The sequence below is a fragment of the Pristiophorus japonicus genome, chromosome 16 (genome assembly GCF_044704955.1).
Source record: "Pristiophorus japonicus isolate sPriJap1 chromosome 16, sPriJap1.hap1, whole genome shotgun sequence".
In the NCBI taxonomy this organism is placed as follows: Eukaryota; Metazoa; Chordata; class Chondrichthyes; family Pristiophoridae; genus Pristiophorus; species Pristiophorus japonicus.
In genome coordinates, this window is record NC_091992.1 from 45034941 (window position 1) to 45060434 (window position 25494).

A 25494-nucleotide genomic window follows, 5' to 3' on the forward strand; every position below is an offset into this window, starting at 1 on the left:
AGAGCCTTGGTCAGACCTCAGCTGGAGTACTGAGTCCGTTATGGACACTGAAACTCAGGAAAGATATATTTGCCTTGGAATGGGTACAGCGTAGGGCTTAAAGTGAATAAGGCATTTGATAGAGCAGGTACAGATAAACTCTTTCCTCTGGTGAGGGAATGCAGAACAAGGGGGCATAATCTTAAAATTACAGTTAGGCCATTTAGGTGTGAAATCAGGAAGCATTTTTTCACACAAAGGGCAGTGGAAATGTGGACTTATCTCCCCGCAAAATGCTGTGGATGTTGGTACAATTGAAATTTTCAAGAGTCAGGTCAAAAGATTTTTGTTCAGTAAGCATATTAAGGGATGTAGAGCAAAGGTGGATAAATGGGGGTAAAGTACCGATCAGCCATGATCTGATAGATTGACGGAACAGGCTCGAGGGGCTGAATGGCCTACTCCTGTTCCTAGGTACCCTATCAATGCTCAGAGGAGGGGAGGAAAATGGGGCAAATATTTCCAATAAAGTAGACGGTTAAAAGTAGCTGTAGACAATAAAAGTAACTGCTGGAAATGAGTAAATACCACCAACATGCATGAATGTTTAAACCACACTGCCACATTGCTGCCCCAGCCTTGTTCTGCCTCGGGCTGCTACGTGGGAGGCTGATCTAAATCATGCTTTAATTAAATTCACAAAAAGACTGAGGGAAGGTCAGATGCTCATCACCAGCAGAGTCTCCTTTGTGACAGATTTCAGACCTGCTGTTTTGACAGAGCTAACAGCTGCACTGACCAGAGCTGTGACTTAGCATTGAGTCTGACAAACGTGACCCAACAACAACTTGCCTTTATATAGCACCTTTAGCAAAGTAAAACGTCCCAAGGTGCTTCACAGGGGCGTTATCAAACAACATTTGACACTGAGCCTCATGAGGAGATTTGGGAATGGGCAAGAAACCAGAATTGGAGGAAAACAGATATCTCGGAGGGTTGCAGGGCTGGAGGAGGTTACAGAGATAGGGAGGGGCGAGACCATGGAGGGATTTGAGAACAAGGCTGAGAGTTCTTAAAACGAAGCATTTAACCGGGAACCAAGGTAGGTCAACGAGCACAGGGGTGATGGGTGAACGGGACATTATGTGAGTTAGGATTCAGGCAGCAGAGTTTTGGATGGGCTCAAGTTTATGGAGGGTGGAAGATTCAGCGATACGTTCAAGAAACGCCTGCTGACCGAGTGTAGGTGCAAGGAATGCATCAATGAGCGGATCATAATCCATTTTAAAACATTGTAACACACCCATTACAGTGTACGGCTGGCTACCATCAGGGCTTCACAGGCTTGGTGTGACCACCTTGTTCCCATGCTGTAACTGCTGAGCCACCAGTTAGCACATTCAGCATCTTTCTGATCTCCTTTCACTCTCCGAGCTTTCTCCACCCCCCCCCCCCCCCCCCCCCCCACCACGCCTCCCCCCACCACCTTCTCTTTTTATGGTCACCTTCTCTCTCTCACTCTCTCTCTCTCAATTCCTTGATAGCACACAGGCCAGGATAAGATACAGACAGAGTATCACATGGAGCAAGGCAATATACAGACTGGGATTAACATGCATACTTCCCCTGCTGCTACAGGGAGGTAGTGCATTTGCACACCTTTACACTGTGTCCCTGCATCACACTGTTTCATTCACACGGAGACAGCATTTACAACCTGCACTGGCATAAACAGAGCATGCCAACTGTGAGCAGGCTGAACACACTGTTTAATCTGGATCAGCTCAGATCACCGATAACACTTTTTAAAATTAATTCTTGGAATGTGGGTGTCGTTGGCAAGGCCAGCACTTATTGCCCATCCCTAGAAGCCTTGAAGAATGGTGATGATAGGCCTTCTTGAACCGTTGGGTAGTGGTTCTGATATAACTGAATGGTTTGCCACCAAGAGTCAACCAGAGTGATGTGGGTCTGGAGTCACATATAGGCCAGACTGGGTAAGGACTGAGTTTCCTTCCTGCAGGACATTAGTGAACCATTTGGGTTTATACAACAATCCCACAGCTTCATGGTCACTTTACTGATACCAGCTTTTTATTTCCAGATTTTTAAAACTGAATTCAAATTCTCAAACTACCATGGTGGGATTTCAACTGACGTTCTACTGGATTATCAGCCCAGGCCTCTAGATTACTCATCCATAACATAACCATTACCCCACTAGTCCAGTAACATAATCACTACACTGCCATGATCTATGCAGTGCTTTCTGATAGTTGCTTGAGTTTTGTCCATTATTGATCCTCATTTATTGTCTAGGACAGTACAGCAGTTGACTGTCAAGTAATCAATCAAATGACCTGCCTAATAGCATCTCGTTAACCAAAGTGGGGATTGACTAGCCTCATGTGGCTGACCTGGAGCTGAGGGGGAAACACCGAGACTGGCAACAAGCCCACGCTGGTTTGATTGTTTGGCACCGACAGAGGCTGCCCGCTTCTGGTAACAGCCATATGCCACTGCCTAGGTTACTGTGAGGTTCACAGAAGGTGCCCGTGCAGCAGATGGGTGAAGTCAGAGAAGCAGATGGCAATCATGGTGGAGCTCATTTCATGGCCACTTGGTAGGGTTTCCCCCTGAGCATTGTTTGTGTACAGAACAAGTGCATCCTCATTATCTCCTCATTACTGAAGTCCCGCTCTGTGGTTACTCCCATCTGTCCTTAACCCAGCTGGAGCTGTGAGGCCCCTCCATAAGTACAGGTCATCAGGCTCAGCCAGCTGTTCGCAGAGCCTGTGCAGGACTGAAGGTAAATCAAACAGTCTCATGAACATTATTCTGCAGGTTTTTCCTCATCTATTGAATGGCTGTATGTTTCTGATGGGTGCACTCTATCTAAAACTGTAAAATTCAGTTCAAATTGTTGTCTGCTGCTAGATACTTCCCAGCTGAGGCCGTGACCTTTCTAAAAAGAAAGAATTTGCATTTATATAGCACCTTTCACAACCACAGGACCTCCCAAAGCACTTTATAGCCAATGAAGTACTTTTAAAGTGCAGTCACTGTTGCAGTGTAGGGAAACACAGCAGCCAATTTGTGCACAGCAAGCTCCCACAAACAGCAATGTGATAAATGACATTTATGGTAGTCGAAAAGGTCTTTTATATCCTCCTGAGGGGGCACAGAGGGCCTTGGTCTAACATCTCATCTGAAGGTCAGTGCAGAACACCCTCGATGCCACGATGAAGTGTCAGCCTAGATTATGTACTTAAGTCCTGGAGTGGGGCTTGAACCCATGATTTTCTGAATCAGGTGTGAGAATACTGTCACTGAGGCAAGGCAGTGAGGAGTTAACTGATCGGAGCAGGGAGTGAAGAGTTATCTGATTGGAGAAGTGGAGGGAGCAGAGAGTGAGGAGTTATCTGATTGAAGGAGTGGAGGGAGTGAGGAGTTATCTGATTGGAGGAGTGGAGGGAGTAGGGAGTGGAAGGAGCAGGAAATGAGGAGTTATCTGATATTAGAGGAGTGAATGATGCGACCGGCCATACTAATTCTATAACTCTATTAAACCTTTGGGTGAAAGTATTCCTGACCTTCCTTCTAAGGGAGCGAAATTGCCCCTTTTTATAACCCCATTAGCACCTCTGGGAGGGTGGAGGGGGGCTGCTATGATTAGGTGCCCAGACCTGCACACTACTTCAGATAAGGTCTGACCAGTCAGTGCCTTATAGAGCAACAAAACATTCTCCTTAGGCCTATACACTATTTCCTGTTATAATAATCGATATGTATCACATAGCTCCGGTTGGGCGGTGTGTAGAATGTTTTAGTGTAAAAGGGGTGTCAAAGTTGTGTGGGGCGGACTGGTTGGGCTGGGTGCTCTTTACCTTTCCGCCATTGTTCATTGTTCACACGTAACCTTCAGGGCTGCTGACCGAGGGCCATGCGGCTCTTTGTCGGCGGCAGGGACACGATGGGCTGAAATGGCCTCCTTCTGCGCTGTAGATTTCTATGTTTCTATGTATAATCATTTATATGTGGAACTTTGCTGTGTGCACATTGACTGTAACATTTGCCTACATAACAGAGACTGTACTTCAAAAACAATTCATTCGTTTTGAGGCATGTTGGTACATTTGAGGGTGTGAAGAGGTACTACATATATGCAATTCTTTTTTTCTCTTCATGATCAAAGTTGTCTGCTACAACATTATTATGATAGTACTGATCACTTCAATGCCAGTTCCTCAGTGTTGTTAAACAATGTGACTCAGTTGTGAGATTGTTAAGCTGCACTATCGACCACATGAGTGGGTAACAGCATTACTGGTGGGCTGCTTATTGTCCTTAACTGGGTTCACTGTGATAGATCCTGAGGATAACTCAATGTTTGTACTGCCTTCACCAGCACTTTAAACAGCTGAGTGGCAGTGGCCAGTGGCCATTGCCCAGTGGCCTGTGCCTAGTGGCCATTGCCCAGTGCTCAACAGCATTTTACGCAGCTCCATTTAGAATGCCAGTTTTGTTCACGATCAATGAATGGAACAAAATAATAGCAACAGTATTCTTTTTATTGCACTAATTCTCGGAACATGCACATTGGGGAAGAGAAGCTGAACTATACAGTCCATTATAATGTTCATTTGGGCTCATGTTTTGGTAGTTAAGGATGAATGATACAAGATGTGAAGTTATATAGATTTTATAGACCTTTGCTTGATTTAGAGGAAAAATATTGCAGAACTGTTCCTCAGGTGACCAGTTGTGTTGGCTGGAGTCTTTGATAGAGTGGGTGAAATGGGACTAATGGGCCAACAGCTTCTCATGCTGGTGGGTGAAACAGTAACTGGATGGTCCAAGCTTCCACCAATGTTGCTGTGAAACGACCCATGTACCATCATTAAAAATGGACACGATCACTGCTTCTCTGAGATCTCCCGGCGTGCTCTCCTCCCTCCAAATGAGAGAGATGAGGTCATGTATCCGCGCCAACAGCGCCTCTCCACTATATTTTAGCGCCTCAGCAGGAATTCCATCTGCACCCGTAGCCTTATTATTCTTGAGCTGTTTTATGGCTTTGCCTACCTATTGCAGCGTTGGAGTTTCACTGAGGTGGTGGTGGGTTGCATGCTGCGGGATGGAGTTGAGAACACTCGAGTCAAAGGCAGAGTCTCGATTGAGGAGATCTTCAAAGTGCTCCTTCCAGCGGGCCCTGACAGCCTCAGTGTCCTTGATGAGTGTTTCCCGGTTCTTTGCCAGGAGTGGGGTGGGGCCTTGGGAGTTTGGACTGTAGGTGGCCTTGACTTCGGTGAAGAATCCTCGTATGTCATGGCTGTCGGCTAGTTATTGTATCATCTGCGCTTTCTCCATCCACCATCTGTTCTTTGCGTCCCGGTTTTTTTGTTGGAACTCAACCTTGAGACGTCTGTAACGTTGCTTTGTAGCTCCCGAGTTTGGTTGTTGCTTGAGGCTCAAAAATGTTCTGCGCTTACGATCTATTAGTTCTTGGATCTCCTGATCATTTTCATCAAACCAGTCCTAGTGTTTTCTGGTTGAGTAACCAAGTGTCTTTTTCACAGGCACTGGTTATGGAGGCCTGGAGGGCAGACCATGCGCTGTGGGCATTGAGCATCTCAAGGTCATCAAGGCACACCAGGTTGGCTGTGAGGCGTTGGCTGTATAGGGCTCTCTTAGCTGGGTCTTTAAGTGTCCCGTGCATCATAAACTGAAATGATCTTCCCGACAGATTATCTCCCAGCTCCCTTTGGATAGTTGCCTGTCTCCACTCAGCACATCTGCCCCCACCCCCACTCTTACTGATGACTGTTAAATGACCTCACGTGACTAAGATTGAGAATTCACTGAGTGGAGGATTGTGTGGGGATGGGGTAGGTCATCTGTGCCTTTTCCTGCTGTAGCACAGTGTGCTGATTCCCTACTTTTCCAATGTTGACTGTAAGAGGGGAAAGTGCCAGAGTGTGAAATTGTAAATTTGCTCACAAACCAGCAAGGAGCTGGTGGAATGTGTCACGGGAACAATAGGCGATCTTCCTTTGGGTAATGTCAGGAGATGCAGCATCTGCAACTGTCCTGCATTGCACTGCGATCTACTGATGTGACTGGGTCTGGTTTCTGTCTCCACAGCCGCCTACCTGGAACGGCACAGCCCCAAGTCTGCGTTGGAGCTCCTGCAGAGAGAGACGGTTAAAACCGAAGAGGAATCTGAGGTGAGTCCTCGGCAAAAATAAACCCCTCCTGTAGGTCCCTTTCTGATAAATCGTAACCCTACCTCACAATCTGCAAGCTTCAAAATCAGGGACACTTTATTTTATAGATAATGTATTTATTTTATGATGTGCATTTACATGAATAGTCAAATAACCCTCCATTTGCATATTTTGTACTTTTATTTATGCACATCTATTGAGTTTAATGCATTGTTATGGTTTTCACAAGTCCAAATGCTAAAAGCCCCTAATATATAAGAAAAAAGAGCCAACTTTGGCTCGTAAACAGAATATTAAAAAGGCATTAAAAGATACTGAACCCAGGTTATTACTGGAGGAGAGGAGCACAGATTTATCTGTCAGTATACAGACCCCCTGCAATAATGTCCAAATTGGGTTGCATTCCTTTTTTATTAGCCCATCTGATTGGGAGTTATGAAGAAAACAAATTAAGCACACTTGGGACCTTGGGTTAAGAGTTTTGGCCGGGAATGTGCTTCATTTGTTTTTCACACCTCTGAATCAAACGGGTTAACACCTTTATGCTATTTTGATATTTCTGCGGATCCATTAGATGCACTCCTACATCTGTGGGAAGACTTTGCGGGTTCAAACCCCAGTCTTGGATCTGAGCACATAATCTAGGCTGTTACTTCAGCAGTGCTGGATGAGATATTAAACTGAGTCCCTGACTGCCTTATCAGTTATATGTTAACTGTTTCTGATACCATTCACAGAGGAGAAGGATATTTTCACATCAAACCAATAACTGGTCATTTATCTAATTCCTGTTTGAAAAATGGCAGTTGCCTTTACGTACATTATATAAGGCACTGCACTTCAAAGTTATTGTTTCCGTTTGAAGAATAGTGTGACATAGTGGCTGGATTTGCAGGTGACTAACAGTCTGACAGGCCGCAACATAAACACACTCCTTTCATGGTCTTAACCATATCCATGGGATAGAGGGGGTGGGGGGGAAAGGTGGGCCATGTTCCCCCTAAGGTGCGCAGCTGTGCACCGATCACAAGGTCCTGCACAGGCCACTCATCAGCTGCTGCCTTTGGAAGAGGTATGGTGCGTGCGCAGCAAATTTAAAGGGAATAAAAATTCAAGGGAACATTGGTGCATTGATGGTGGTGGGGGGGGGGGGGCGGGGGGAGGCCGAGGGCACCTACACATATTCCTATGGATGTTAACCCAACATTTAGCAGCACAGTTCTGGTCGCCAAGATTGTCTGGAGCAAGGTTTGAACCCTATACTGTCTGATTCCCAGGCAGAAATGGTATCACAAAGCTGAAGGTTTGCTCCACTTCAAAGTAATTCATGTGAAGTGATTTGGTCGCAGCAAATTGGCTTTTAATGAGAAGCTTGTATTTTGCCAAGTCCAAAAGCAGACCAGTACTTGATGAGCCTGGGGTAGGGCTAGGAAACAGCCGATCAAGAGGAAAAATCACTTTTTAAAAACAATTATGTGTCGGCAATATTGAGCTGGTATCAGGGGCACATTTATTACAATGCAGTCACTCTCTCTCTGTCTGTCTCTGCTCCCTCTCTATTACAAGCTCACCTAGCTCCCGCCTCTTTGCCAACTCTTTGTCAAGTTGCTGCAGATTTGGATGCGGTGCCTCTGGCTCATTATTACTTGGAATTAATTTTACATTTTTCCTTTCGTTTTCTTTATATTTTGCTACATCCCTTAGTTCCCAGTTAACATATCCCTGAAATCCCGGTTTCTTCTTCCCGCGGGCATTCGACTCAATTCTGGAGAAAAGTTGCTCCCACCAGAGATCCCGGTCCTGAGGACTCCTCTCCCAGCACATCGGAGCGCGTGCACGTCGGGCGGACGTAGAGCTGGACTGGAGTCATGTGGCACTGGGCAGCCAATCCAGGTAAAGTATTTTCTCAATCATAATAATGGGAGCTCCGTAAGTAGGCGTTCTCATTATTATGATTGAGAAACATCCCCCAACACCAAAACACCAATAAAAAATAGAGAGAAAAAATCACATATTTAACATTAATTTAAATTAAAGTTAATAAACGTCTTAGAAAAATATATATTTTTCCAATTAAAAAAAAAAAAAAGTTTTTTAATTATGGTTTAAAATAAACTTACCTTAGTAGCTAAAACTTGACAAATTGGAAAAGCCGTTTTTTGGCGCATGCGCATCGCCTGGGGAGGCCGCGATTTCAGGGTTTAAATGGATCATTTCTCTGCTTCTATTTTGCTGGAGTGCCTCTGACTATTAATTATCAGGGGGGAGGGGGTTTTACAACATTCGGACTGCATTATACTCTGTATTTATTATTGGCCCTGAAATTCCGTTTTGGCTTTCCCGTGGGCATTTTAGAGAAAAAATACGCACCTACCTTAAGCTGCTGCCCACGTTCGACTTTCCAATGCTGAGGCCTCTCCTGACTGCCAGTCGTAGGGCGTGCACGTCAGGATGTGCGCAGGCCTACAGCTGGAGTCACATGGCTCTGGGCAGGCAATCGGGTAAAGTATCAAAATAATAGGAGTTCTGCAGGGTCCTAAACTCCTATTACTATAATTGTGATAGAGCCTGAAACACCCAAAACACAGCCTCAAACACCCAAAACACTAATTAAAAAATAGAAAATAATTACACTACATTCATTTAAATTATAGTTATTCATGTCTTTTAAAAAAAATAATAATAATTTCCCGATTTAAAAAAAAAAGTTTTTTAAAATAAACTTACCGTTGTGGGGAGGGTTTTTAATGATAAAATATGTTTTAATAACTATTTTTATATATTATTGTGTTTTTTAAAACACTTGCGCTTGTAAAAGTAGGTTATGTGCCTGCTTTTTCAGGCGCAAGGTTTTTGAGGACATTTGGAAGCGTAAATATCGGAAATTTCCACTTACAAGTGTCCTCGTTCCCGATCTGCGGCCGTCTGTCAAGCCAGAAACTTGACAGATCGGAAATGCCGGTTTCCAGCACATGGGAACGCCGTACAGACCCGGGGAGGCTGGAATTGTAAGCCCAATAGTTTTGACCCTACTTTCTATATCTGAAATAATATAGTTTATACATTTTTTTTGCTATCTCTTCAACCCGCACCTTATCCTAGCTCTGAATCTAAAAGAACTGCATGAATGTTCTGTGCCTGTGAGACTAGGCCCCGACCCGAGACTGGGAGCTTGGTCGTATCCATCATTCAGATTTCCCAATGTCAGTAAATAGCTGTAGCCAGTTTTAGTTTCACAAACTCATCATTTTCCTCCCTGAGCCTGCTCCACTCCCTGCTGGTGGCACTGAACTGTTGGTGGTGTTACAGCGCGGTGACAGCTCACACCAGTCGGTGGCCCTGGTGGTGTTATGGTGCAGTGACAGCTCACATTGGTCCAGTTTTAATATTTTGCTGCGACATGATTGAGAAAAAAAAAATCACGTCAAAAAGAGGTTACAAATCGGGAAAACTGGACTTTTGTTGCTCCATGTGCTTTTAAAAAAAATTTTAAAACATGCTATCTGCTCAATAAAAGACTAATCTGTATAAAAGCTGGACTCTGCTGACTTGATGAGGGGCGATGTAGGAATCCCAGGAGTATTGAGGACAGCTGGTGCATGGAGGAGTGGTTAGTCTCACCTGCTCTGGGTGAGAGAGCATGTTGAATATTTATGTACCAAGCAGTACAAAAGGAAAGACATCTGAATCCCCTTGAAAATAATTAAATGAGCTGAGTGAATATGAGAGAGCATGAAGCTGGAGTCTGAGGAGGTAGTATTGAAGTTTTGTCTCTTGATCGTGCTCTCACCCAACCCGCACATACCAATGTATGGTTAACCATGATATGGAAGAATTTGCACCATACCTTACTATAACTCATTTGCACCATGCCTTACTATAACTCCCAATGCTCTACTCATGCAGTCATGCTGTTAGTGAATGTGGCAGTTATTTGGCACATAGCAGTGACCCATACAAATGACCAGTTGATTTGTGTTTTATTGGTGTTGGTTGGGACACCAGCAGAACTCCCTACTTTCAAACAGTGCCTTGGAATATTTAACAGCTGCTGAACGGGGCCTTAGTTTAACACTGAACGGGGCCTTAGTTTAACACTGAATGGGGCCTTGGTTTAATACTGAACGGGGCATTAGTTTAACACTGAACAGGGCCTTAGTTTAACAATCATCCAAATAATACTCGACTCAGTCCCAGCACTATTGCCTCTAAGTCAGAAGGTTGTGGGTTCACTGCAGGACATAATCACATAAGGTAGGTTGACACTTCAGTCTGATGTCATGGGAGTTCTGCACTGTCTTTTGTATGACATATTAAACCAAGGCTCTACATGGTCCCGAAGGTGAATGTAAAATATACTTCAGTACCTGTTGGAGGGGCTGTCTTTTGGATGAGATGATAACTGAGGCTCCCATTTGCTATTCAGGTGGATGGAAAAGATTCCATGGTGCTATTTGAAGAACAGTCCAGCCAATATTTATCTCCCAATTAAAACCACTAAAAGCTGATTAACTGTTCATTCCTCTTGTTGTTGTTTGAGGGATGTTGGTGTGTGAAAACTGGCTGCTATTTTTGCCTACAACATATTGGCTGTAAAGCATATTGGGATGTTGTGAGGATGGGAAAGACACTATATAAATGCAAGTTAATTCTTTCTCTGACACCACAGCACTCCATCAGTACCGGCCGAGATGATATGCTCAAATCGTCGATTGGGGCCTTGTGTACAAACTTCTGACTCAAAGGCTGCCAAACTGACACTTGTATACATTTGCTTTTTTATTTCTCCACATCCATAGTTATTCATCTCATGAACCTAATTAAAAGTTTCATCGTTGGAGCCCCCCAAGCTATTTTCTTGCTTGGGCACAACTGGGCTGCTGTTGTTGGCGAACCTGCCCAATGGGAGCAGGTCTCTGTTGAAGAAAGTCCAGCAGGGATTGGCCTCGCAAAATGTCAACCAGATTTTGTAACATTGATTGGCTGAGAAACCTTCCTTGGCTGTTGGTTTTCCACCAATCAGAGGCGAATTTCTTAAATGTTATATCCCACCTCCTACATGGGTAGAGAGAGAATCAGGAATTAGAGGAAAGCACAGGAAGTGAAAGAACTTTAAACTTATTCTTTTAAAGAAAAAAGATTAGAATAAAACAAGAAAGATAAAAAGAAATGAAGTCCAATGAACATAAAGCTAAATATTCTGAACAGAAGAGAGAGAGAAAATGACCACAATTTTTCATAACCGGTTTTTATATTTATGTAAAATTGAGTTCAAGTGTCTGTTTTTGTAGTTTAGATTAGTTTAGTTTAGATTAGTATTATGTTAATGTAGCTATTCCAGACATTTCAATATTTTTATTATTATAATGTTAGTATTTACTTCAGGCTCGTGGTCTCAACTGAAATTTGTATTGAAAAGTCCGCCAAGGCGGTCTGAAATCCCACTAGTCAGGCTGCAGTTAGGACGTTGTGTCTAGTTTTGACCACAATACTTTAGGAAGGATTTCAAGGCCATGAAGATGATGAAGAAAAGATTCACTAAGATGATCCCAGCGATGATCAGCTTTAGTAATGACCAAACATTAACCAGGCCTCTCCATTAGAACAGAGAAAGTTAAGAGACCTGCTGGAGATGTTCAAAATTGTGAGGGATTTCAATCAGATAAATAGGGTAAGCTATTTCCACTGGTTGGTGAGTCAGTAACTAAAGGGCACAAATCACCAAAAGAATCTGAGAAAGGTTGGGATCAATATTTTTATGCAGCATTTTCTTTGGATGTGGAATGCTCCAACATAAACAATGATGGAAGCAGAATTCATAGTGGTTTTTCAAAGGGAAGTGGTTACATTTTTAAATAAGAACATCTTTAAAAGGTATAGGGAGGGGGAATGGGATTTGTTAGACAGGTCTTTCGGATAGATGGCACAGATGCAGTAAATGGAATGGCCTCTTTCTGTGCTGTAAATGTTTGGGATTTTGTGGTCTCCAATAATCTACGGATTAATTCTGGGCAATAAAAATGTAAATAATGAACTTATGTAGTCACATTGACAGATGTCCCGCTCGTCACCTGATTACATTATCATTAGACGTTTTCCAATCCGTCATCCTTTCCTGGTGGCTATTTTACTTTGTTTCTGAAGTGGAAGATTAAAGAGCATATAATAAGGAACTGATTGTGAACCTACTAATTCAATGCCAATAAAATTAATTGGCTTTAGAGCTGATGTGTGAACAAATTGTATGTTAAGGAAAGTAATTTTGTGAGTTTCCTTAATTTAGTGGGTGTTTACTTCTGCCGACACTCCTAAATTTAGTCTTGGGATTAAATGTTAAATATTTGACATAGAATTTACAGCACAAAAATAGGCCATTCGGTCTATGGCGGTGTGTATGCTCCACATGAGCCTCCTCCCACCTTACTTCATCTCATCTTATCAATATAACCTTCTATCCCTTTCTCCCTCATATGCTTATCTAGCTGACCCTGAAATGCTTCTTTGCTAGTGGCTTCAACCACTCACTGCGGTAGCTGGTTCCACATTCCCATCAGTCTCTGAGTGAAGATTTCCACTTTACATTAACTCAAGACCCAACGTTGGTGCTTTTTCTTTTGCTTGATAAGCAGAAATTAAATGGAACAGGCAGTTTAACTCCGGACTTACTTCAATTTCACATCACATTAACGTCTCCCATTTAAAACTGGGGCGAAAGCCCTGGAGGGAGCCAGAAGCGTTTGAATGGTGAGCAGAGCAGGAGAGATTGATTAAAGGAGGAAGGCTGCCAGATACGTTGGAGGAGAAGCAGCAACAGTAGGAACCCCAGGGCTCGTTGCTGCCCACTGCAGCGTGAGTACTGACAGTCAGCAAGAGACAGAGTTAAAGGGGTTGCACCTCAGCAGGGATGCACTCTCAGACCTGTGAACAAGACCTGCCATCAAAGAGCTGCATCTGGACCGCATTCTCTGTGCTAAACTTCTACACTACTGAGAAATACCAGGCAACAACAGGAGACATCAGTTGGATCGGCCAGTATGCCGTTCACAGCTGTATCCCTGAAGTAAGAGATGCCCTCTTCCACCAAATGCCGGCATATATCAAGTACAATAGTGGTACCTAGCCAGAGAGGCAGACCAATCATGTGGCCCGCAAGTACTCAATGCTATTAACTGCCACTCGTGTATCTATCGTAATTGCCCTCCTCATTATGAAAGGAATGGCTTTCTGCTCCCTGAACATTCAGATGGTTTAAATCCGCCAGCAAAAGATTACGCAAGTTAATGCTTATTTTCCATGGAGTATTCATGATGCCCACATCTTGAAGGAGTCAAAGGTTCCACAAGTGTTTGAGAGGGGAAACAGAATACAACGCTGGCAGGTTCACAGTTTCACTATTCTAGGATCACACTGTGGCAGGGGTGTATTTTTGTGAGGTCAGTTGTACAGTGACAAGACTTCTGCGAAGCAAAGCCCTGGCTTATTTTCTGCATGACCAGTTGTCTCCTTAAATCTCTGCCCCTCCATCCTCATGTCAAATAACACGTGCAAGGATTTCATGGATTTCTTTGTCAGCAAGATCCACCACACCTCGCCTCCCACCACCCAACCAGGACACCCCTACCCTAGCCCATCTCTCTCTTCTCTTGCCCTGTAGTTTCTCTCCCATCTATCCCCATTCTCTCTCCAAGTTCAACTCATCCCGGAGATCCACCTCCTGCTCCCTCGACTGCCTTCTTGCTGAACGAAGGACCACCCATCTCTCCTTGTCCCCAATGCTGATGTTGTAAATGGTTCTGTCTCCTCTGGCACTGTCACCCCTTCCTTTCAAAATCACTGTCATTACCCCTCTCAAAAAAACAGACTCTGCCTCAACCCTTGTCTTTGCAAACTACTGTTCCATCTCTAACCTCCCTTTCCTACTGTCCTTGAACGTGTTGTCACCACCCAGATTTGTAACATCTTTCCTGCCACTCCATGTGTGAATCTCTCCTACAGCTCTAAAATTGCCTTAAACAAAGTCACAAGGGATATTCTTTGTGACTGACCATGGTGCATTATCCTTCCTCATCTTACTGGAGCTCTCTGCAGCCTTTGACAACGTTGACCACACCAATCTCCTCCAATGCCTCTCTTCCATTGTCCAATTTGGTCTCACTTAGATTCACTCTTAGCTATCCAATCTGGCCAGATCATCTCTAGCAATGGCTTCTCTTCACACTCCTACAAACAGTACCTTGGGAAAGCTGCAAGGATCCATTATTGGCACCTTCCTCTTCTTCTACATGCTGATCCTTGGCGACATCATCCACAGGTATATGGTCAGCTTGAACATGTACATCGCTGATACCCAGCTCTACCACTACAACCCCTCCACTGCATCTGTGTTGTCAGACTGCATGTCCTACATCCAATCTTGGATGAGCCACAAATTCCTCTAGCCCATCACCCCTGTCCTTGCAGGCCTACATTGACTCCCAGTCCCCCAACACCTTCAATGTAAATGTCTTTTTTTTCAAGTGCCTGCATGGCCTCACCCTCCCTATCTCTGCAGCCGCCTCCAACCCTACAATCCAGCCCCCCCCCTCCCCTCCCCCCAACTCTCCAGTCCTCTGGCTTCGGTTTCCTGTGCAACTCCCTCTCTTCATCCCACCATTAGCGACCATGACTTTAGGCCTCATGCCTTGCAGTTCACAATTCTTTCCCTGAACCCATCTACTTCTCTACCACTCTTTTCTCCTTTAAGACTCTCGTTCCAGTTCACCCTTTTGACCAATATCTCTTTCTTTGGCTTGATGTTCATTTCTCCCTTACCCAATCAGGAAAGCACCCTGGGGTATTTTCTATATTAAAGACACTATGTAAATGTAATTTATTATTCTTGGCGGCAGTCAGTCACACAGTGACAGGGCTGCACTATTGTAAGGTCCATTTCTTCCAATGTATAATACCTTGCACTCATCTGTATTGAATTTCACTTGCCATAGTTTTGCCCACTTCCAAAATTTGTCCAAGTTCTTCCATAGTTACTTGGCTATATCATCAGATTAGACAGATTACCTCCCCCACCCCCACCGCCCCACTTTTAGTTGTATCAACAAGTTTGACTAACTTGCATATGTTTTTGAATCCAGATTATTTACGTAGGTCCAAAACAGTAAGGTCCCGTTAGCGATCCCAGAGGTATGCCACTCAGTGTAACACCCCAGCCTGGTATCACTCCTGTTACTAGTTGTAACTAAAGGAAGCAGTCAGCAGTTGTTTTATCTCTTTAAGACAATTCCTTATCCACCTCCAAGTTTTACAGAGGGTATTCATTTTTTCAAACATAAAAGCAATTTAAATATTACTTTAAACAACAAATCTTTATCATTTACTGGTTTTGAAAATGGGAAAACTGGTGCAGACCATAAATATTAGCAATTATTTCAACTTTATCTCCAACTATAATTGTAGTTGTTTATTATCCTCCCACGTTACATTGATATGTTTGAAATGTAGGTGTGACATACATCATCTGAAGTGTAATACAAGTCTATTTCTTAAACACTATACAAGATGATTATGTTCAATCAAGAGGTGTAGAATGAAGGGTGGATCATTTATACCTTTTCAGAATTAAAGTATTTCCACAAATTATAATAAACAAGCATCTGCATGCTTTGTCAGTATTTCATATAACTCATAGGAACATATAAAATTCTGACGGGATTGGACAGGTTAGATGCAGGAAGAATGTTCCCGATGTTGGGGAAGTCCAGAACCAGGGTCCAAGGATAAGGGGTAAGCCATTTAGGACCAAGATGAGGAGAAATTTCTTCACTCAGAGAGTTGTGAGCATGTGGAATTCTCTACCACAGAAAGTTGTTGAGGCCAGTTTGTTAGATATATTCAAAAGGGAGTTAGATGTGCCCCTTATGGCTAAAGGGATCACGGGGTCTGGAGAGAAAGCAGGAATGGGGTACTGAAGTGCATGATCAGCCATGATCATATTGAATGGTGGTGCAGGCTTGAAGGGCCGAATAGCCTACTCCTGCACCAATTTCTATGTTTCTATCAGCGCTGCGTCGAGAGTTGCACTTGCTCCCACTCTGTCCTAGGCCTTCGCCACTGCCGTGTTCTTCTAGTTGCCTCAGCCTTTCCACCCTGGACAAACAGAAGGCTCATTAATAGTCCGACATGCTGTCTAATTATTCATATATTGTGAAAGTTCAGTAAGCAAAAGTGAGGCTTGGTTGAAATTCATGAGATTCATATCAAATGCCTAAAATTTAACGTGTACCAAAAGGAGTTTTCCAACATTTCCTTCCAACAGTTAAAGTCTATAGCTGTGATATGCAGTGATGACAATCCTTATTATTTGTTCTTATCAATTCCGTGCAGCCCAATGTTAGAACTCCACAAGATCAGCCCAAGTTAGCTTGTGTGTTGATTACTGCTCCCTCCTGATTGACATGTGCTCAGTACCTCCCTCTGACAGGCCTAACTAGCAGCGAAAGCCCAGTCCACTGCAAATGGCAGTTATCTTTTATACGAAACTCTGGTGCAGAATAGTAATCCCAGACACATGAGGAAACCTAGCCCTAGATATTCATCTTCAGCACCTGCTGGGAGCATCTTGAGGTCGATGAAACCCCACACTGAAGACGAAAAGTGAGGCACTGATGACTAGAAAAACGGAATAAGTAACTGCTTATCATATGCACTTTTCAACAGACCAGCTACAATCTGCAATGACTTGGAGACTGTTTTCTAAAATAAATGTTTACAAAAAACAGCAATATTTCAATCTCATTATACAAACTAAAGCTAATACCTTGAAGAGAACAGAGTTGGGCAAGACACAGACTGTGCTTTGTTATCTCAGGAAGCTGTGGTCCACCTAGTCCCCACCCTTTATCTGAGTGCTGCTTTGCACCAGATATCACACACATTTCCCGGCTGCAGAGCATTCATGTACAGGAAGGACAGTTATTTCAGTTTGTTACTTGCACCATATTTCATACAGGAAGTGATTCCCCTCCCCCTGCTCGCTACTCCGAATCATGAGTTGGCTGTTTCTGCTGCTGTTTAAAACAATGTTTCTGGTCTGAGTTACACCTCTGTTTGATTATATTTTCTTTACTAGTAAAGAAAATTATTTTTGTCTCCGCCTTTCATTGTGTAAATGGGTGAGCAGGAAATCTACCATATAGGCCGAACAGGAAAACCAGCTTCAAAATACTGACACTGTCCAAATAAACCTGTAACCTCACAGGTAGCCCTGAGTATAATTCTATGATACGTAGTTAAACTGAGAGTGCAGTGGGACACAGCCTTGTCAAAATCTAGGGTGCAGGTATACCCAACATGATATCACATGTGTACACGGATTGTGGCAAAGATTTGGAAGATTTTCCTTCATTTATTACAGAGATTTGTAAGCTATTATGTTTATGTGTTGATACTCATTCCTGCCCTCCCCTTAATTGGCACACTTCCATTGTAGGATGGGGTATCTGATTGCTGTCTGGTTTGATGCCCAGTTGTTGTAGGGCTTGGTGACTTAAGGCTATAGGGTTAGGTATAAGGCTTAGAAGGCTTGGCGTCTGAGTGCTATTTGGTTGGCTTCTGAGCGTTGTAAGGTTGGTGTTTGATTGCTGCAGGGTTGTGTGTCTGATTGGTGCGGGGTTGTGTGTCTGATTGGTGCGGGGTTGTGTGTCTGATTGGTGCGGGGTTGTGTGTCTGATTGGTGCGGGGTTGTGTGTCTGATTGGTGTGGGGTTGTGTGTCTGATTGGTGTGGGGTTGTGTGTCTGATTGGTGTGGGGTTGTGTGTCTGATTGGTGTGGGGTTGTGTGTCGGATTGGTGTGGGGTTGTGTGTCTGATTGGTGTGGGGTTGTGTGTCGGATTGCTGTCGGGTTGTGTGTCGGATTGCTGTCGGGTTTGGTGTCTGATTGCTGTCGGGTTTGGTGTCTGATTGCTGTAGGGTTTGGTGTCTGATTGCTGTAGGGTTTGGTGTCTGATTGCTGTAGAGTTGGGTGTCTGATTGCTGTAGAGTTGGGTGTCTGATTGCTGTAGAGTTGGGTGTCTGATTGCTGTAGAGTTGGGTGTCTGATTGCTGTAGGGTTTGGTGTCGGATTGCTGTAGGGTTTGGTGTCGGATTGCTGTAGGGTTTGGTGTCGGATTGCTGTAGAGTTTGGTGTCGGATTGCTGTAGAGTTGGGTGTCTGATTGCTGTAGGGTTTGGTGTCTGATTGCTGTAGGGTTTGGTGTCTGATTGCTGTAGGGTTTGGTGTCTGATTGCTGTAGGGTTTGGTGTCGGATTGCTGTAGAGTTTGGTGTCGGATTGCTGTAGAGTTGGGTGTCTGATTGCTGTAGGGTTTGGTGTCTGATTGCTGTAGGGTTTGGTGTCTGATTGCTGTAGGGTTTGGTGTCTGATTGCTGTAGGGTTTGGTGTCTGATTGCTGTAGGGTTTGGTGTCGGATTGCTGTAGAGTTGGGTGTCTGATTGCTGTAGAGTTGGGTGTCTGATTGCTGTAGGGTTTGGTGTCTGATTGCTGTAGGGTTTGGTGTCTGATTGCTGTAGGGTTTGGTGTCTGATTGCTGTAGAGTTGGGTGTCTGATTGCTGTAGAGTTGGGTGTCTGATTGCTGTAGAGTTGGGTGTCTGATTGCTGTAGGGTTTGGTGTCTGATTGCGGTAGGGTTTGGTGTCTGATTGCGGTAGGGTTTGGTGTCTGATTGCTGCGGAGTTGGGTGTCTGATTGCTGCGGGGTTGGGTGTCTGATTGCTGCGGGGTTGGGTGTCTGATTGCTGCAGGGTTGGGTGTCTGATTGCTGCAGGGTTGGGTGTCTGATTGCTGCAGGGTTGGGTGTCTGATTGCTGCAGGGTTGGGTGTCTGATTGCTGCAGGGTTGGGTGTCTGATTGCTGCAGGGTTGGGTGTCTGATTGCTGCAGGGTTGGGTGTCTGATTGCTGCAGGGTTGGGTGTCTGATTGCTGCAGGGTTGGGTGTCTGATTGCTGCAGGGTTGGGTGTCTGATTGCTGCAGGGTTGGGTGTCTGATTGCTGCAGGGTTGGGTGTCTGATTGCTGCAGGGTTGGGTGTCTGATTGCTGCAGGGTTGGGTGTCTGATTGCTGCAGGGTTGGGTGTCTGATTGCTGCAGGGTTGGGTGTCTGATTGCTGCAGGGTTGGGTGTCTGATTGCTGCAGGGTTGGGTGTCTGATTGCTGCAGGGTTGGGTGTCTGATTGCTGCAGGGTTGGGTGTCTGATTGCTGCAGGGTTGGGTGTCTGATTGCTGCAGGGTTTGGTGTCTGATTGCTGCAGGGTTTGGTGTCTGATTGCTGCAGGGTTGTGCGTCTGATTGCTGAAGGGGTTGTGCGTCTGATTGCTGTGGGGGTTGTGCGTCGGATTGCTGGAGGGCTGTGTGATATCTTGAGACACAGTAAATACATACAACTCACAACTAGAACTGCAGAGCACATGGCTTTATTATTACATCAGTAGTCCACTAGTTGGCTCTACAACACTTCTCCCTCCTTATTGAAGAAGTTAATCACAGCAAATAATCATTGTACATGACTTGCATGGTATACACAAATCTTGATATACATATCTCAAATGGAACCTATTTTATGTTTCCAAATTCAATTATAGAATTTTATAACAAACAAAAAATATGAACTTATTTTCCATACTTACAGATTAAACTTAACCATTCTATTTAAGAAAGGAGGGAAACAAAAAGCAGGAAACTATAGACCAGTTAGCCTAACATCTGCCATTGAGAAAATGCTGGAGCCCATCATTAAAGAAGTAGTAGCAGGACATTTAGAAAATCATAATGTAGTCAAACAGAGTCAGCATGGTTTTATGAAAGGGAAGTCATGTTTGACAAATGTGCTGGAGTTCTTTGAGGATGTAACGAGCAGAGTGGATAAAGGAGAACCAGTTGATGTTGTATATTTGGATTTCCAGAAAGCATTCGATAAGGTGCCACACAAAAAGTTACTGCACAAGATAAGTGCTCAAGGGGTTGGGGGTAATATATTAGCATGGATAGAGGATTGGCTAACCAACAGAAAACAGAGAGTCGGGATAAATGGGTAATTTTCAGGTTGGCAAACTATAACTAGTGGGGTGCAACAGGGATCAATACTGGGACCTCAACTATTTACAATTTATATTAATGACTTGGATGAAGGGACCGAGTGTAACATAGCCAAATTTGCTGATAATACAAAGATAGGTGAGAAAGCAAGTTGTGAGGATGATGCAACGAATCTACAAAGGGATATAGATAGGCTCAGTGGGTGGGCAAAAATGTGGCAGATGGAGTATAATGATGTGAGGTTATCCACTTTGGTAGGAAAAATAAAAAAGCAAATTATTATTTAAATGGGGAGCGATTACAAAATGCTGCAGTACAGAGGGGTTTGGGGTTTCTTGTGCATGAAACACAAAACGTTAGCATGCAGGTACAGCAAATAATCAGGTAGGCAAATGGAATGCTGGTCTTTATTGCAAAGGGGATGGGGTATAAACGTAGGGAAATCCTGCTATAATTGTACAGGGCGTTAGTAAGACGACATCTAGAGTACTGCATGCAGTTTTGGTCTCCATATTTAAGGAGGGATATACTTGCATTGAAGGCAGTTCAGAGAAGGTTCACGCGGTTGATTCCTGAGATGAAAGGGTTGTCACATGAAGAAAGGTTGAGCAGGTTGGACCTATACTCCTTGGAGTTTAGAAGAATGAGAGGTGTTCTTATTGAAACATATAAGATTCTGAGGGCGCTTGACAGGGTTGATGCAGAGAGGATGTTCCCTCATGGGGGAATCTAGAACAAGGGGGTAGAGTTTCAGAATAAGGGGTCGCCCATATAAAACAGAAATTAGGAGGAATTTCTTCTTTCAGGGGGATGTGAAGCTTTGGGATTCTCTATCCCAGAGAGCTGTGGAGGCTGGGTCTTTGAACATATTGAAGGTGGAGATAGACACATTTTTGAATGATAAGGGAGTCAAGGATTATGGGGAATGGGCAGGGAAGTGGAGTTGAGGCCAGAATCAGATCAGCCATGATCTTATTGAATTATGGAGCAGGCTCGAGGGGCCAAATGGCCTACTCCTGCTCCTATTTCTTATGTTCTTATGTTTTCTGTTTCTTAAACAGAACTTTCAGACTGTTTGTCTGCCTGACTCAGACTCTGACTTAAATTCTGACTTTCTCTTGGATTTGTTTCTGGTACATCTGATCAAGGATTTGCTATTGGTACTCTACTTGTAACTAGACTATGTGACTCATCAGAATAAATTGAATCATCCCAACTTTTAACATCTTCCACAAACCTAACCTTTCCATGATCAAACATCTTGACCAAATATATGGGGGCCACATATCTTCACTACTCTTCCTGGTAACCACTTTAACCATTTATGGTGATCGTTCTTCCTCTAACTTTCTAGTTCAACTTCACACTTCTCTCCCTTACTCTATCTTTATCATGACTATCTTTCTGCCTTCTCTTCTACTGACTATGCCAAGTTTAGCATTAACAACGAAAACATGGTTCATGGCTGTCGTTTGAGAAACAACTCTGCTGTGATTTCTACCATTAGTGGTATGAGGAGTATTCCGATAGGTAATCAAAAAAATTGCCAGTTTGTGGTTCAATGACAACTGACATTTCTTTGGATTTAGATCCAACATTTGCTTGATGAGAGCAAGTTTGACAATTTGTACTGTGTGCTTTGCTGCACCATTTGAAGCAGGGTGGTATGGTAGAACTTTGGTATGTTTCATACCGTTTCTGCTCATGAACTGTGTGAACTCTTCTGAACAAAATTACGACCCATTATCAGGCACAATTTCTTCTAGGATGAAGAAAACAATCTTTGCAAATTGTCTAGTGTTTTGCTTGTTATTATCTGCATTGGAAACACCTCTACCCACTTCGCATGATTATCTATCACTATGAACAATTGTTGTCCTTCTAGCTCAGCAAAATCTACATGTAACCCTTGCCGCACCCTGGGAGGTCATTTCCATGGCTGGAATGGTACTGATGGTGGTTTCTTGCTTACTGATTGACATGCCATACACTGACTCACGATGTACTCTATATCTTTATCTAAACCAGGCCACCATAAGTAACTGCATGCAAAACTCTTGATCAAGCACATTCCCAGATGCTGGTCATGAAGATCTCCTAACAATTTGGACCTGAACCTATTTGGGATAAACACTCTTGCCACCCACATGATACAGTCGTTATCCACTGACAATTCATTTCTATGAACAAAGTATGGATGAATATCTGATACCTGGTTTGGTCATCCATTTGCTATGCAATCATACACCTTTGACATAACTGGGTCACGTTTGGTTGCCCTACCAATCTCTTCAGCTGTAACTGGCAGTTCATCAATGTATGAGAAATAGAACACTTCTTCCCTATTGGGTGTAACTTGTGATGGGGATTGCAATCTGGACATAGCATCAGCATTACTGTGATCAGCTGATCATCTGTACTCAATGTCATATGTATATACTGACAAAATCAAAGCCCATCTCTGCATTCGAGCTGCAGCTAAGGTTGGAACTGGGGACTTTGGATGGAGGATTCCTGTCAGATGCTTATGGTCAGTAACTATGGTAAACTTATGACCAGACAAGTATTTGTGAAACTTCTTGGCCCCAGAAATCAATGATAAAGCTTCCCTTTCGATCTGTGCAGAATTCCGCTCACTGGCACTGAGTGTGCGTGAAGCAAAAGCAATCCTCCCCACTAAGTAATACATGAGAGATCACTGCCCCAACACTGAGGTGAGGTGTCACATGCTAGCTTGACCTCCTTATATACATCATGAACTAACATGGTACTCTCTACTAACTGGCTTTCACACTCTTTGAATGCTGTGTTGCATTCTTTTCACCACTTCCAAGGGACCTGTTTTCTCAACAGCTCATTCAAAAGATGCACAAATGATCAAAGTTCAGAGACATTCTTAGGAGTGGATGCATTTCTGATTGCATTCAGCTTTCCCTTGGTTGGATGTAAACCATCTCTGTCTACTAGGTGCCCTAGGTTGGATGTCTGGTTGCTGTGGGGTTGGGTGTCCGGTTGCTGTAGGATTTGGTGACTGATTGTGGGAGGGTTTGGTGTCCCATTTGCCACAGGTTTTGGTTTCTGCTCACTATATGATTGGGTGTCTGGTTATGGGTCAGCCTTTGGTCTGTGCTAATTTAGCTAGTCTCAGTTAGGATGGCAATGTAAGGGTTCTATAATTTCTTTAAGTTGGGGAGGAGCAATGAGCAACCTAGGTTCCCGCTCCCATATTACTGTCCAGTGACCCAGGTTGGAAAGTACTTATTTATGGGCATCAAGTGAGGGCTTGATTGAAAAGGGCTGATGTCATCCCATTGCTGTAGTGTTCCTCTATTTGATCATCTTTGAACATTTACTGTCCACTCACACATACCAGAAGGAAACCTGCACTCAGGGATTGATACCACAACATGAGTCAGGATAGGAAGAGAAAACATGGTGGGGGAATAAAATCTGGGAATCGGCTCAAAGCAATTCATCAATGAGTCTGAGTTTGTTCATCAGTAGTTTCTGGGCCTTTTAAAACAAATCTGTGTTATTTCACCCATCAATGTATCTGTAGCTCTGAAAAACTTTCAGGTGGTTTATTGCCATGGTACAGGGAGTATAGTTCAAAACCGCAGGCAGAGACAACCTGTGGCTCCCTGTTTGTTTCTTTTAATTATCTGCAGTTGTATTTACATGTGCACAAAAGTCACATCCTGGCTGCACCCCAGTGACAATAAGTAGGAGGCAACTTCACTGCTAGAAACCATAGCAACAGCAGACTGAGCACTTCCACTGCAACTCAACTCAGCTGCCACATTGTGACCTGGAGTTGGTGCATGCACTGGATTTACTGGCATTGCAGTGCCAATCCTGGGCTTTTATTTCCATGTCTTCAGGCTAGATTTGCTGAGATACCTGTCGTGTTGCAGTTAAGTCCAGTTACACCCCAGTTCTACTGTAGAATGAAGGTACAATATTATAATGAGTTGACCTCTTCCTGCTCCCTAGATACTTTGACAGGCTCAGGAGCAGGGGTCACCAACACCTGCTCTGCCTCACTTCCTCCAGCAGACCAGGTCTACATATCTTCGGGCCCTGCCTTACCAGAGTCTCTGCAACAGGATGACATTATATAATGAGACTGTTTTTCTTCACAGGAAATCACTGACACATTCCTGGCTGGTAAGGTGTCACTGGAGGGCTTCCTGGAGAGGTTCCACAGGACAAGGAAACTTTGCCACATGAGAAAAACGCAAGTGGAGAAACTGCAGGACCTGATTAAAAAGGACAAAAAGAAGCAGCAGCTGGTGCAACAGCGGCTGGAACAGCGAGTGGCTTCGCACAACGTCCCTCCCAGGCACCAAAATGGACCCGCGGGCCACGTACTGCACCTGCGCTACGGCTTCACACCCACCATCGTCGTGACCTCCGAGGCCGCGAATCCCTTCTCTGTGCCTTCACCTCTTCCTCAGAGCAAGAACCTGCCCCCCCTCAGCTCGCGCGAGTGCCAGCCCGCGGTCTCGCGGCCCAACACTCCATTCGCGCCCCAGGGCCTGCGCTCAGGCCTGCGCATGCTGGGACAGCTCCCGATATGGACTCCGCGGCCATTTAAGCTTCAGCGGGCCTACCCGGTGCAGAAGCAGCCGCCCTACCGATAGGAATATGCACGGCCCTTCCAGAAAGTTGCTCCGTGCAAATCAAACACAGAGCTGCTCGTGGGGGAGGACGGAATGACGCATCGTCGGGCAGAACCATGTCATAACAACTCATCAGGAACGGAAAGAAAAAACGAAATGAGCGATTAGATGGGAAATATTGGTTTGGGGACAAAACAGATTTTCAAGCTGGGCTCCCCAAGTTGCTCAGTAGCCAACCAGTATAGTTATCGAAACAGAAGATGGAGATCTCATGCCTGGTTTAGCAACATGAATGCAAACGACTGGCTGTAGGATCAACACCTCTCACTATCTGGTTAACATTATTGAATATAAGCAAGATTTGCCACGGCTGAATAAGTCAAATTCCCTTTTTACTACATGGGATTTTCCACTATTTTAGCTGGGTTTTTTTGGGAGGGGGGGGATGTTATTCTACAAATCTGTCATATTCCATGAAGACCATAGCTACTGGCCTTGATTATAACCATGAAAGAGATTGAATGGGTATCTGAGAGACTTGGTGATTTTTTTACATTTGTTATTGATCTGCTTTCTGATGTAGT

The 25494-nt window shown here is 44.1% G+C and overlaps 1 protein-coding gene across 1 annotated transcript in view; it reads left to right on the forward strand.

Annotated features, from left to right (window-relative positions):
* Window positions 1-25275, forward strand: part of vps37d (VPS37D subunit of ESCRT-I) — a 39128-nt gene extending 13853 nt beyond the window's left edge. Inside the window, exons 3-4 of the mRNA XM_070857275.1 lie at window positions 6124-6206; window positions 24431-25275. Coding sequence (XP_070713376.1) covers window positions 6124-6206; window positions 24431-24931 — 584 coding nt within the window. The 3' untranslated portion in view covers window positions 24932-25275. The remainder of the gene's footprint in view (window positions 1-6123; window positions 6207-24430) is intronic.
* Window positions 25276-25494: the final 219 nt, after the last annotated feature.